This window comes from Leucoraja erinacea, chromosome 12 (genome assembly GCF_028641065.1).
Source record: "Leucoraja erinacea ecotype New England chromosome 12, Leri_hhj_1, whole genome shotgun sequence".
Lineage (NCBI taxonomy): Eukaryota > Metazoa > Chordata > Chondrichthyes > Rajiformes > Rajidae > Leucoraja > Leucoraja erinaceus.
In genome coordinates, this window is record NC_073388.1 from 54,117,308 (window position 1) to 54,131,156 (window position 13,849).

At 38.8% G+C, this 13,849-nt stretch overlaps 1 protein-coding gene across 4 annotated transcripts in view; it reads left to right on the forward strand.

The window, feature by feature from the left end:
* brwd3 (bromodomain and WD repeat domain containing 3) overlaps positions 1-13,849 on the forward strand; it is a 122,279-nt gene that overhangs the window by 13,134 nt on the left and 95,296 nt on the right. For all 4 annotated transcript variants that reach the window (XR_008724372.1, XM_055644151.1, XM_055644152.1 and 1 more), the window contains exons 7-11: positions 247-407; positions 1,936-2,157; positions 7,931-8,031; positions 8,573-8,643; positions 12,771-12,871. Coding sequence is in view for 3 of the 4 variants with exons in the window: in XM_055644151.1 (XP_055500126.1) it covers positions 247-407; positions 1,936-2,157; positions 7,931-8,031; positions 8,573-8,643; positions 12,771-12,871 (656 nt within the window). In the remaining variant the exon portion in view is untranslated. The remainder of the gene's footprint in view (positions 1-246; positions 408-1,935; positions 2,158-7,930; positions 8,032-8,572; positions 8,644-12,770; positions 12,872-13,849) is intronic.

Consider the following 13,849-nt stretch of genomic DNA (forward strand, 5'->3'; position numbering starts at 1 on the left):
CATGATGTACAGTTGCAAGAGAGGCTGCAGTGCAATAGAGAATGGTAACTTAGCTTGGATGTATACTATACAGGTATGCCAATTTTATCGTGCAAGTGAGAGATGTGTGCTATTTTGCTGACACGTTTGCATTTTACAAATAAAAATTGCATGCAGAGAATATTTAAGTTAATTTTACCTTGGCTATTATCTGATTTGTTTATCTTGATCACGAAACTCAGTAGAACTTTCTCATATTTATTTCAGTGAATATTGTCACTTCAAAACAACTGACGGGATGTGGAAGACATAGCCATGTTTTTCCTGTTGTGGCTTACCAGCATGTGAAAATGTACAAGAGGATACTTGGGCATCTTTCCTCTGTATACTGCATTGCATTTGATCGTTCAGGGAGGAGAATTTTCACGGTGAGAAGACCATTGAGCATTCAGTGTGAGCAATTCCATGGTGAGAAGACCAATGTAGAAAGTACATTAAAAATGGTCTTGGATAGTTAGCTTGTTGCTTAGTGATGAGGTTAATCATTGCAACAACCTGGTCAATGTCTAAAACAATTTAAATTAATAAACTAATAAAAGTATTCTATTTGGGATATATTTGGCAATACTAGATGCATTTAGTATAGACTGGACATTATGCAACGGTGACTTCTGCCAAATTCCATGTCCCTTTCAGACCAAGAGATGTGACTTGCTGTGTACCTTACCTTGTGGTCATCACTCATACCACCAGGGTCAATGTCTAAAAATAATTTAAATTTATAATATTGAAGGTAATGCAGCAGGCAGTAAAGAAAGCGAATGGTATTCTATTCATAGGGATATATATGGAGCAGGTTCTACTGCAGTTGTACAGGGTCTTGGTGAGACCACACCTGGAGTATTGCGTACAGTTTTAGACATTATTGCCATAGAGGGAGTGCAGAGAAGCCCCAGACTGATTCCTAGGACAGGACTGTCTTGCCAAAAAGACTGGATGTCCTTGGTTTACTCTAGAATTTAGGAGATTGAGAGGGGATTTATAGAAACTTACAAAATGGGGTGTACCGGCTACAGGAAGATTGTTCCCGATGTTAGGGAAGTCTAGGACACGGGGTCACAGCTTAAGGATAAGGGGGAAATCCTTTTAAACCGAGATGAGAAGAACACAGAGAGTGGTGAATCTCTGGAACTCTCTGCCACAGAGGGTAGTTGAGGCCAGTTCATGATATTTAAGAGATAGATGTGGCCCTTGTGGCCAAGGGCTCAGAGGGTATGGCAACTGAGTTGGATGATCAATGATCATATTTGAATGGCGGTGCATGCTCGAAGGGCCGAATGGCTACTCCTACCTAATTTCTATGTTTCTATGTTTCTATGATAGAGATAAATTGTCTTGTGCTGATCAGATGGCAACGTTTCAACAAAGCTAATGTGGAACTTTAAATTAATTAGAATTTTAATGTGTATTGGTCAGTATGAGAATATGCTGCATGGGAAGGTTAAGATGAATTGCCCAGGTGCATTGAAATGGGCTAGCTCGAGAAAGGGGCAAAAGGGTTTATTGATATATATGGAGATGAAGAAAGTGGTTCTTGGAGTACAAACACTGGTGTGAGTCAACTAACGGATTTCTGCAATTAATTTAACATTCCAACTAGTTTCTCAAGAGAGGGAATTGAGGCTTTGGAGATACTTACTTCTGAAATGGGACTCTTCTTGGGTTTTACCTTTTAATCCTACATATATACATATATATATATATATATATATATATATATATATTCATTTTAACATATGTTTCTAAAAAAATTGAAGTGTTGTTTAAAGGAAATATAAGGTTTCATGGCTGCTGCAGTAGCCAGGGATTACATTTTTTAAGTTTGAGAGATGTAATTTAATAAGGCGTAACTTGCTTAAATAGTAGATATGTGAAATTTCATTTTACTCTTTCCAGGGTTCAGATGATTGCTTGGTAAAGATTTGGGCCACTGATGATGGACGACTTCTGTCTACTTTACGTGGGCACTCAGCTGAAATTTCTGATATGGCTGTTAACTATGAGAACACATTGATTGCTGCCGGCAGCTGTGATAAAGTGATACGTGTTTGGTGCTTAAGGACATGTGCTCCTATTGCAGTACTGCAAGGACATACTGGATCTATAACATCTTTATTGGTAATGGATTTGTATCTCCCTACAACATACTTATTTATCTTTTTTTGTTTTATTGAACATAGTGGAAGATGTTACTTTGCATTTAACCATTTTCTCATTTATTTTAGTTCTTTAATAAATTTTATTGAGCCATCAAAAAATGGGTACAGATTATGTTGCCATATCCAAGCTCATTTTTTCCAAATGTACATATCAAAATGGAACATTTGAGTATTATACAAACAATATGGACGGGCATGTTTATAAAAACAACACAAAAATAAATAAATAAATAAATGAGGGAGAGAGAAAAGAATTAATAATAAAAATAAATAAATACATAGGTAAAGTGCAGAAGGTGACTACAGTACATAGTGTGCAATAATTCTTTGTGAAGACTTTTGTTTTTAAAGCTTCTAACTCTTGTCTTCTATCCCTTACTTATAATTTCATTAAAATGGATGGTTTAGAGTGTAGATAGGTTTGTGTTATGTGTCATATTCTTCTGTGCAATAAATGACAAAAAATGGTCGCCAGATTGTATTAGGTAGACAAAAGTGCTGGAGAAACTCAGCAGGTGAGGCAGCATCTATGGAGCGAAGGAAATGGGCAACGTTTCGGGTCTAAACCCTTCTTCAGACATCTGACCCTTTGTAGCCATATTTTATTAAATTGGTTGACTCTGTCCTTTAGAACATATCTTATTCTTTCTAAATATAATGTACTGGTCAAGTCATGAAGCCATATTCTGGAATTGGGAGCTGTTGTTGTTTTCCATGACATGAGCAGTAGTTTCTTTGCCGTAATGAGAAAGTAGGAGAGGAATTGTCGTTGAGCAGTTGTGAGTTGTCTTGCTGTTTCAGATACCCCAAAGATGATTAATAAGGGCTCTGGGTTTAATGGGATGTTAAGAATGTCTGAGATTTTCTTAAATATATCAGACCAGAAAGAGATGAGTTTAGGGCACGATACAAAGTTATGAAAATGAGTAGCATCTGAGGAGTGACATTTATCACAAGTAGGAGAAACATTTGGATATATACTGTGTATTTTTGCCTTGGAGTAGTGAAGTCTATGTATAATTGTGAACTGTATGAGGCAGTGTCTAGCATTGTTTGAGCACCTATGTATAAGTTTGAGGCTTTCCTCCCATATTTCATCTGGTATTTGCACATTTATGTATTTTTCCCAATTGATCTTATACTTGCTAGAGGATGGAGAGGTTATTGATAGAAGGACATAATACATATAGGAGATGAATTTGTCTTTATCTGGTGATGTTTTAAGGGAGTCATCTATTTGAGACAGCCTTTCAACTTCAGAGCCCGACAGATGCTTTCGTATATAATCCCTGATTTGCAAGTATCTGAAGAAATTACTATTTTGGAGTTCAAATTTATTTTGTAGCTGTGTAAAGGTGGCAAGCACACCATCGATATATAGGTCTCTGATACTGTAGAGAAAGTCTTATTTAAAATAGATGGTTTGAATGTGGGGTTGTTTGCTATGGGCAAAGCGAGAGATATAAGTTTAAGTTCAAAATGGGTTCTGATTTGCTGATTAAATCCATAATATGATTATCAATTGAAGTAGGAGCTAGTAGGATGGTACCTATTGAGTGTGGGTGACAATCTTCTTGTTCTATTTTGAGCCAATTCAGAGGGATGTTTGATGTGTCAAGCCAGCAAGCAAAGGACTTGATGGCGGAGGCCCAGTAATATCTGAAATTTGGAAGAGCAAGCCCGCCTGTAGTTTTTGATTTGTAGAGCTGATTTTTGTTTATACTATGAGTTTTGTAATTCCACAAGAAAGGTATTATTATCGAATCTAATCTCTTAAAAAATGTTTTTGTAAGAGAAATAGGAATGTTCTGTATTAGATATATTAGCTGGGGTAAGAAGATCATTTTAATGGTATTCACTTTTCCGAGTAAAGAAATGGGAAGAGTTTTCCAGAATTGGATTTTGCTTTTTAGGTTTTCTAATAAGGGAAGGAAATTGGCCTGTAGAAGGGAAGAGTAATGCTTTGGAACCTCAATCCCATGGTAGGTAAATTTATCTGTTGTTACTCTGAAAATAAAATTATCCAATGTATCTGAGGGAATGGTATGAACTGGCAACAGTATACTTTTATTCCAGTTAATACTGTGGCCTTTAAATGTACCAAACAGGTTACTTTTTTCCAGTATCTCTGGAATAGTGGTTTGAGGTTCTGTTATGTACAGGAGAATATCATCCGTGTACAAAGATATTTTATTTGTAGTCTCTTTCATATCGTAACCATGAATATGGGGATCTAATCGAATACTCTGAGCAAGAGGTTCTATATCACGGGAAAATATTAATGCTGATAGGGGGCAGCCCTGTCTTGTTCCCCAGAATAAATTAAAGGGAGATGAGAGTGGTTGGTTTGTGAGAGTTCGTGCTGTCAGATTTTTATACAGAAGCTTAATCCATTCCAAAAAAGTTGTATTTAAAGTTAAATCTCTTGAGGAGCTCGAATAAGTATGGCCATTCAATCTGGTCAAATGCTTTTTCTGCGTCAAGAGTTAGTATAGCCAAGTCGTTGTTTCCTTTTCTTTTTGTGAACATGATATTAAACAGACATCTCAAGTTAAAGGTGGATTGTCTATTAGGTATGAACCCAGTTTGATCTTTGTGTATTCATTTACTTATTAATGGGCTTAATCTATTGGCTAAGATTTTAGCAAATAGCTTGCCATCTATATTTAGTAGTGAGATCGGATGGTATGAACTTCTTGGGCATCTTTTCCTTTCTAATGAACCGCTAATTGTCGCTTCAGCCTAGTGCTTTACCAGTTTTAAGAGATGAGATGGCTTTTTGAATCTCTATAACACGGAGATCAAAGTTAAGACCATTGCATTCTTCTTCACTCAATTTAGGGAGATTGCATTTATTAAGAAAGTCATTCATGACAGGGGAGTTTACGGTGCATCTGGGCGTATATAGGGTGGGATAAAACTCTTCGCATTTATAAAATGAGCATTAAATAGTCTTCAAATTATTGATGCAATCTTTAAAGCATTGCAGTAACAAGCCTTTTTTATTGGAATATTCATTTATAGATGAAGGCTGTTCAAAGAAGGATCCCATCTCAATAAATCAGTAGCCATGTTCTCCAGAGATGCTACCTGACTTGCTGACTTTCCTCAGCAATGTCTTTTTTAATAAACCAGCATCAGTAGTTCCTTTTGTCTTCATCTATACTGATCCATTTATCAGTACATGGTCCATAGCCTTCTATGCCCTGACATTACGTCCCCGTCCAAATGTTACTTAAATCTGAAAAAGATCTGTCTCCACCACCCATTAAGGCAAGGTAATGTAGCTTCCAGCCACCCACTGGATGAGAAGCTTCTTCCTGAGATACCATCTAAACCAATACCCTCTAGTTTTAGATACCTCGGTAATGGGAAATAATTTTCAACTGTGCATCCTATCTGCCCCTCACGGTTATTTATACCTCTCAGGTCCTCCCTCAGTCTATTACACGCCATGGAAATCTTAGCCTATTGAGTGCCTCGTCATTACTGAAACACTCCAAGTAATATTCACTACATCCTCTCAGTACAATCACATCCTATTACACTACGTATTATACTACCTATTACAATATTCCAGCTGTGGTCTAACCAAAGCTATACTATAACCTATCTGCTATTGCCCAACCAATGAAGGCAAGTATCTCGTATGCCTTCTTCATTGTATTCACTTGCAGGTATCATTGGGTCTGTCCACAGAGATCCCTTTCTGCCTCAAATGTCTGGAAAATTGTTCCATTCATCGTCTATGAATGTCTGTCCAACGCTTGGCTTTATTGAGATTAAATTCCATCTATCAGATTTTTGCCCATCTTACCAACTCATCAGTATCATCCTGTAGCCATAGACTATCTTCCTGAAAATCACAACACTACCAATTTTCATGTCACCAGCAAACATACCAACCTTACTTCTCACATTCATATCGAAATAATTAATGTATAAAACAAATTGTAAGCAGATTCCAGAGTTGCACCATTGGTCACAGATTTCCAGTCATAAAAGCAACCCTCTTATTACTAAGTTAATGTTGAACATAATTTGCCTTTGATTCTATGGGCTGCCTGTATGTTTGTTGGAATGAGGGGAAGAAGGAGCTAGAATGAGGGAGGCAGTGTAGAGCAACTCCCAGCCGAGTCAGTGGCATCTTCCACAAGGTGCACCAGCGAGCCCTTCTTTACCAGCTGCCGCACTGTCCATCTTTGTCCATTCCTCATCTTCTCCCTTCACCGCCGCCTCCTTCTTCCCCTCAGTTGCCAACACCTGACTCCAGGGAGAAGGAGGATGAGGCAGTGGTGGAGGGGTAACTGACAAAGCTACTGCTGACAAGAAAAAGCTGCAGCTGATTAGAGGGGAGGGAGCCCCACAGTGACTGAACACCTCCTGTCGGGGGAGGCAGCCGGAAGGTTGGCATCGCTCCAAGTACACAAATCATCCTGACTGCACATGACCTAGGTTGCAGTGTCAGGTAATGGTAGGATGACCATTGCCGGGTTGGAAGTTAGAGCCAGAGTTATACATCACAGAAACAGATCCTTTGATCCATCAAGGCCACTCTGACATGAAATTATAAAACCTCTGGGCTCAATTTGTTAAATCTCCTTTGAAATAAAAATCTAAATTTGCTGAAATATTTGCAGAATCGGGAATTTTGCAGGACCGCAATCAATACATCCATTATTTCTGCATCACTTCTTTTATTGCCCACACCATTTAGTCTGGGGATTTGGTAACTTTTAGTCACATTATTTTGCAAGTTCTTTTCTAATAATCTATTTTATACAGTGTTTTAAATTCTTACTTTCTTTCCTATTAATAATAACCCAGCCTCATTCATGAAACGACCTTGGATACTATTTTTTAGGTGATTGTAAAAATTAAGGAGTTAAAAAAAAAAGTGGGTGAGGAATTGAGTTGATGTTTGATAATTCGGCCATGCAATTCGACAAGCACGGTTGTTATGAATGAAACTGAGAAATGCAGAAGGATTTTAGATTACCTTAAGTTTCAGAAAGGTGGAACAAGAGAAGCTAGCAAAGAACTTTTTGAAATAGTGATGTGAAAAGATGACAAAACAATAAATGAAGATTTCAATAGCATTGAGCCGAGACGGGCACATTGTAAATAGGCCATAGACAATGGGTGCAGGAGTAGGCCATTCGACCCTTCGAGCCAGCACCGATGATCAGCCATTCAATGTGATCATGGCTGATCATCCACAATCAGTACCCCATTCCTGCCTTCTCCCCATATCCCCTGACTCCGCTATCTTTAAGAGCCCTATCCAGCTCTCTTGAAAGTATCCAGAGAACCGGCTTCAACCACCCTCAATGTGAAAAGTCCAGGTGAGTTTGCTGAATCAATGAGTAAAAAGGGGGTGTCAATTTCTGCTAACTGTTCTGAGTGACAAGGGTGATGTTGGTGCAAAGTGCAATTCTAATCTGTTTGGCTGGAGCTAATGAAATGAATAGAAACATTGAATGCTGGCAAGTCATATTTGACGGAACTATCAGTTCCTGCAGGAGGAGAAATATGCAGTCACTTAAATTTAAACCTGACTGTTTCAGAAAGAAAACCTACAGATTAAAGTTATCGTCATGATCAGCCATGATCATATTGAATGGCGGTGCAGGCGCGAAGGGCTGAATGGCCTACTCCTGCACCTATTTTCTATGTTTCTATGAATCTTGTTTGTACTTTCAAATGTATTGATTCCATTTTTTGTACTTCAGTTTTGCCCTGGCACCAGAGGAACAACACGATACTTGACGTCTACAGGTGCAGATGGGACCATATGCTTTTGGCAATGGAATATGGAGACTATAAAATTTAAGTAAGTTATTTGAATAATGTTCAGTCCTGTATTGTGGAAGTGATTCTTTTGGTTTACATTTGGGTTTTTGGGTTTTTAGTAACTTGTTTTTGATGAAGAGATCTGATCAATTTTATTCCTGGAATCTCTAAGCATTTCTTTAAATAGAATGTAAAAGGTCCATGATAAAATATCTTGAAAGTGGAAATGGAAGTGATTTCCTGTTGTAAATAAAACAAATTTTTATTTGATTTCAGTTGTGAGGCAGGAAAATATTTTTCAATATAGGCTTTCTTTACCACGGAGGGCATACTTTATTCTTGATATTATTCAATGCAAGTTAAAGCAACAAGTAGTGTGGGAGGAATGTTGGTCAGGAGAAGGTAGAGAGAATGAACTGTCTCCATTAAATAAACATGAATTGTTTACCCGCTCCGATACCGGCAGTTGGAGCCATGATATAACATATCGAAGAATGTACAAGTACATTGGTAGTATTTGGAGATTCATTTTCTATTCTTGTCAGTGTTTTTGTATTGAAACTATTATTCCTATTTCATAGTGAACTTCCAGTGAAATTTACAGATAGATCCAGGCCAGCAAGTCAAATCTCCTGCTCTTCTTTCAGTTCTGGTAAGCATTTCCTATTTTGGAGAACAAAAACATCTTTTCGAATGCCCTCTTGCCATCACCACCCATTTCCCCCATCCCAAGAGAACACATTCCATTGTAAGGATGGAGGGAATGGTTAATGGTCAGAAAAGTACACTCAAAAGGGTTTCCTTTGGCAAAGGTGTAGAAAGGAACCTTGCTGTTTATTTTAGCCAGGTTTTTAGTATAGCACTGAAGAGAATGTTCTTCAGAGCCAAAGGGGAGGAGGACGCATCTGACCAAATTAGCAGTAGTCATCGAGTTATACAGCACATAAACTGTCAATGCTGACCATCAGTTACCCATCTACATTAATTGTAATCACCAACATTTGGCCTTGGCCTTCTATACCCTGGCATTTCAAGTGCTCATCTAGATACTTACTAAATTTACTAAACTGAAAATGTCCACTTAGGCAGTGCATCCAGATTTTAACCACAAAATTCTTCCTCAGATTCCCTTTAAATCCATTTTCATCCAGATCCTTAACAATTTCTTCTAGTTTTTTTTTTAGCTATCTCTGTTATGTGGAATAGTTTCCCACTATCTGCCCTCACTATGTCCCTTGTAATATTGTAGATCCCAATTGGGTATTTGCTCAGCTTGCTCTGTTCCAATGAAAAGTCAACCTTTCCAATCTCTCCCCATAACTGAAGTCCACCAATCCAGGCAATATCCTGTCTAACATCACATCTTTCATAAGAGTGGTGATCAAACCCATGCACGGTACTCCCGACTGCAGCCTAACCAATGTTTTTTTAATGTGTAGGGAAGAACTGCAGATGCTGGTTTAAATCGAAGGTTGACACAAAATGCTGGAATAACTCAGTGGGATAGGCAGCATTTCTGGAGAGAAGGAATGGCGACTGAAGAAAGGTCTCTACCTGAAACTTCACCCATTCCTTCTCTCCAGTGATGCTGCCTGTCCCGCTGAGTTACTCCAGCATTTTGTGCCTACCAATGTTTTTTAATACTGTATCACAACTTTCATGCTCTTGTATTGCATGATCCAGCTAATGATGGCTAATATCCTGAATACCATCTACACCATCTAAACTATCTATGTTGCCACCAAAAGGATTTTGGTACATAGAAACATAGAAAATAGGTGCAGGAGTAGGCCATTCGGCCCTTCGAGCCTGCACCGCCATTCAATATGATCATGGCTGATCATCCAATTCAGTATCCCATACCCCCTGTTCCCCTTAGCCACAAGGGCCACATCTAATTCCCTCTTAAATATAGCTAATTAACTGGCCTCAACTACCTTCTGGCTGGCTATTTTAGACTGGGTATTGAGTAATGAGGAAGGGTTAGTTAGTAGTCTTGTTGTGCGTGGCCCCTTGGGCAAGAGTGACCATAATATGGTTGAGTTCTTCATTAGGATGGAGAGTGACATTGTTAATTCAGAAACAATGGTTTTGAACTTAAAGAAAGGTAACTTTGAGGGTATGAGACGTGAATTGGCCAAGATTGACTGGCAAGTAATTCTAAAAGGGTTGACGGTGGATATGCAATGGAAGGCATTTAAAGACTGCATGGATGAACTACAAAAATTGTTCATCCCAGTTTGGCAAAAGAATAAATCAGGGAAGGTAGTGCATTCATGGATAACAAGGGAAATCAGGGATAGTATCAAAGCAAAGGATGATGCTACAAACTACCAGAAAAAAGCAGCATACCGGAGGACTGGGAGAAATTCAGAGACCAGCAGAGGAGGACGAAGGGCTTAATTAGAAAAGGAAAAATGTATTATGAAAGAAAACTGGCAGTGAACATAAAATCTGACTGCAAAAAGTTTTATAGATATGTGAAAAGAAAGAGATTAGTTAAAACAAATGTAGGTCCCTTGCAGTCAGAAACAGGTGAGTTGATCATGGGGAACCAGGATATGGCGACCAATTGAATAACTACTTTGGTTCCGTCTTCACTAAGGAAGACATAAATGATCTGCCGGTCATAGCAGGGGCCCGCGGGTCAAAGGAGGTGGAGGAATTGAGTGAAATCCAGGTTAGTCGGGAAGTGGTGTTGGGTAAATTGAATGGATTAAAGGCTGATAAATCCCCAGGGCCAGATAGGCTGCATCCCAGAGTACTTAAGGAAGTAGCTCCAGAAATAGTGGATGCATTAGCAATAATCTTTCAAAACTCGTTAGATTCTGGAGTAGTTCCAGAGGATTGGCGGGTAGCAAACGTAACCCCACTTTTTAAGAAGGGAGGGAGAGAGAAAACGGGGAATTACAGACCAGTTAGCCTAACATCGGTAGTGGGGAAACTGCTAGAGTCAGTTATTAAAGATGGGATAGCAGCACATTTAGAAAGTGGTGAAATCATTGGGCAAAGTCAGCATGGATTTACGAAAGGTAAATCATGTCTGACGAATCTTATAGAATTTTTCGAGGATGTAACTAGTAGCGTGGATAGGGGATAACCAGTGGATGTGGTGTATCTGGACTTCCAGAAGGCTTTCGACAAGGTCCCACATAAGAGATTAGTATACAAACTTAAAGCACATGGCATTGGGGGTTCAGTATTGATGTGGATAGAGAACTGGCTGGCAAACAGGAAGCAAAGAGTAGGAGTAAACGGGTCCTTTTCACAATGGCAGGCAGTGACTAGTGGGGTACCGCAAGGCTCAGTACTGGGACCCCCAGCTATTTACAATATATATTAATGATCTGGATGAGGGAAGTGAAGGCAATATCTCCAAGTTTGCGGATGACACTAAGCTGGGGGGCAGTGTTAGCTGTGAGGAGGATGCTAGGAGACTGCAAAGTGACTTGGATAGGCTGGGTGAGAAGGGCAAATGTTTGGCAGATGCAGTATAATGTGGATAAATGTGAGTTTATCCATTTTGGTGGCAAAAACGGGAAAGCAGACTATTATCTAAATGGTGGCCGATTGGGAAAGGGGGAGATGCAGCGAGACCTGGGTGTCATGGTACACCAGTCATTGAAGGTAGGCATGCAGGTGCAGCAGGCAGTGAAGAAAGCCAATGGTATGTTAGCTTTCATAGCAAGAGGATTTGAGTATAGGAGCAGGGAGGTTCTACTGCAGTTGTATAGGGTCTTGGTGAGACCACACCTGGAGTATTGCGTGCAGTTTTGGTCTCCAAATCTGAGGAAGGACATTATTGCCATAGAGAGAGTGCAGAGACGGTTCACCAGACTGATTCCTGGGATGTCAGGACTGTCTTATGAAGAAAGACTGGATAGACTTGGTTTATACTCTCTAGAATTTAGAAGATTGAGAGGGGATCTTATAGAAACTTACAAAATTCTTAAGGGGTTGGACAGGCTAGATGCAGGAAGATTGTTTCCGATGTTGGGGAAGTCCAGGACAAGGGGTCACAGCTTAAGGATAAGGGGGAAATCCTTTAAAACCGAGATGAGGAGAACTTTTTTCCACACAGAGAGTGGTGAATCTCTGGAACTCTCTGCCACAGAGGGTAGTTGAGGCCAGTTCATTGGCTATATTTAAGAGGGAGTTAGATGTGGCCCTTGTGGCCAAGGGGATCAGAGGGTATGGAGAAAAGGCAGGTACGGGATACCGAGTTGGATGATCAGCCATGATCATATTAAATGGCGGTGCAGGCTCGAAGGGCCGAATGGCCTACTCCTGCACCTAATTTCTATGTTTCTATGTTTCTATGTTTCTGTGGCAGAGAATTCCAGAGATTCACCACTCTGCGTGAAAAATGTTTTTCTCATCTCGGTCCTAAAAGACTTCCCCCTTATCCTTAAACTGTGACCGCTTGTTCTGGACTTCCCCAAAATCGGGAACAATCTTCCTGCATCTAGCCTGTCCATTCCCTTAAGAATTTTGTAAGTTTCTATAAGATCCCCCCTCAATCTTCTAAGTTCTAGCGAGTACAAGCTGAGTACACCAGCATCCTTCTGTTCTTCAATATTCTATCGGGCCCCACTATTCATTATGCCTGTGCTATCTTTATTAGTGCAATGCCTGTCACATTCCTGGATTAAATTCCTATCATTGCTCTCCACATTTTACTATCCTTACTGTCAACAACAAATTTATTATTGGGTTAGAATAAGAATCTAATTGTTCAAATTCATTTGCTTTGTTTAAGATTTTACTTGCAATTTACAGGGGGGATGTTTATAGCAACTGGAAGTACAGATCATGTGATTAGGGTTTACTACTTGGGTTCCGGTTCGCCAGAAAGGATTTCCGAGCTGGCATCACATACGGTAAGATGCTAAACATTAAGATCATAATTAGTATATGTTACTATTACATAATTCTGTTGTCAAGTTAGTTTTACTAAGGAGGAAAGTTTACTCATTAACATGCCTCTCCTTTTATTCAAAGAGTGCATAAACGTTGCATGATTTGGCAACGCATTCCCTTAAAACATTTAACTTATTTTCAAATAGTATCAGTTCTGTAGCAATACATGTGGGTAAGCATCCACATGAGGCTGGCGGAAAATATGTTGCTTATTATGTACATTGTTAGTTTTTGCATTTCATTCTTTCATGGTTGGACTTAAATTACATCTCGGCCTAATTGTCAGCATTAGCATTTAATTTTATTCTAAATCCAGAAAGGATAGCTTAGGCATGTGCCCTTCTTTTGAGGAGACTTGCTGCATTCTACAAGAGGCTGGACACTGACTGATTCAAAAAAAAAACTTCAATGCCATCTGAGAATATAATGAAAACATGAAATCCTACAGGCACAAACATGTTTTTGTTTACGTATGAATTGTGAGAAAAATAGTTTTATATAAGTTTTCAATTTAAGTCTTAATTTGTGGGATGAAAAGATTGATATGTGTTGCCTTTTTTGAGTTCATTGACATTTTTCCATTTTCGAATAAAAATAATTAAAATGTTAAAATAACATGATATACCACCAAATGTGAGAAATTACAATTAGTTTTACAAAATTGATGAATGAAATGTGTGGTGTAATTACTTTGTGGACACTGCAGTAGGAATGTACTTGTTTTGATGTCATTTAGTTCTTATTTTTACCTTTTCAAAATTGATTCGTACATTCTTGCATATAAAAATGAAAAAAACTTGTGAATTAAATACTGGCAATTATTACATTTGTCCATATTTGGGCATGTACTTTTTGCAGCTTTATCGTCTGCTATTGTCTCAAAACTCCTGAGGTATACTAAATTGGCTAGTATTTCTCTTTAAAATAAATGTAAAGCT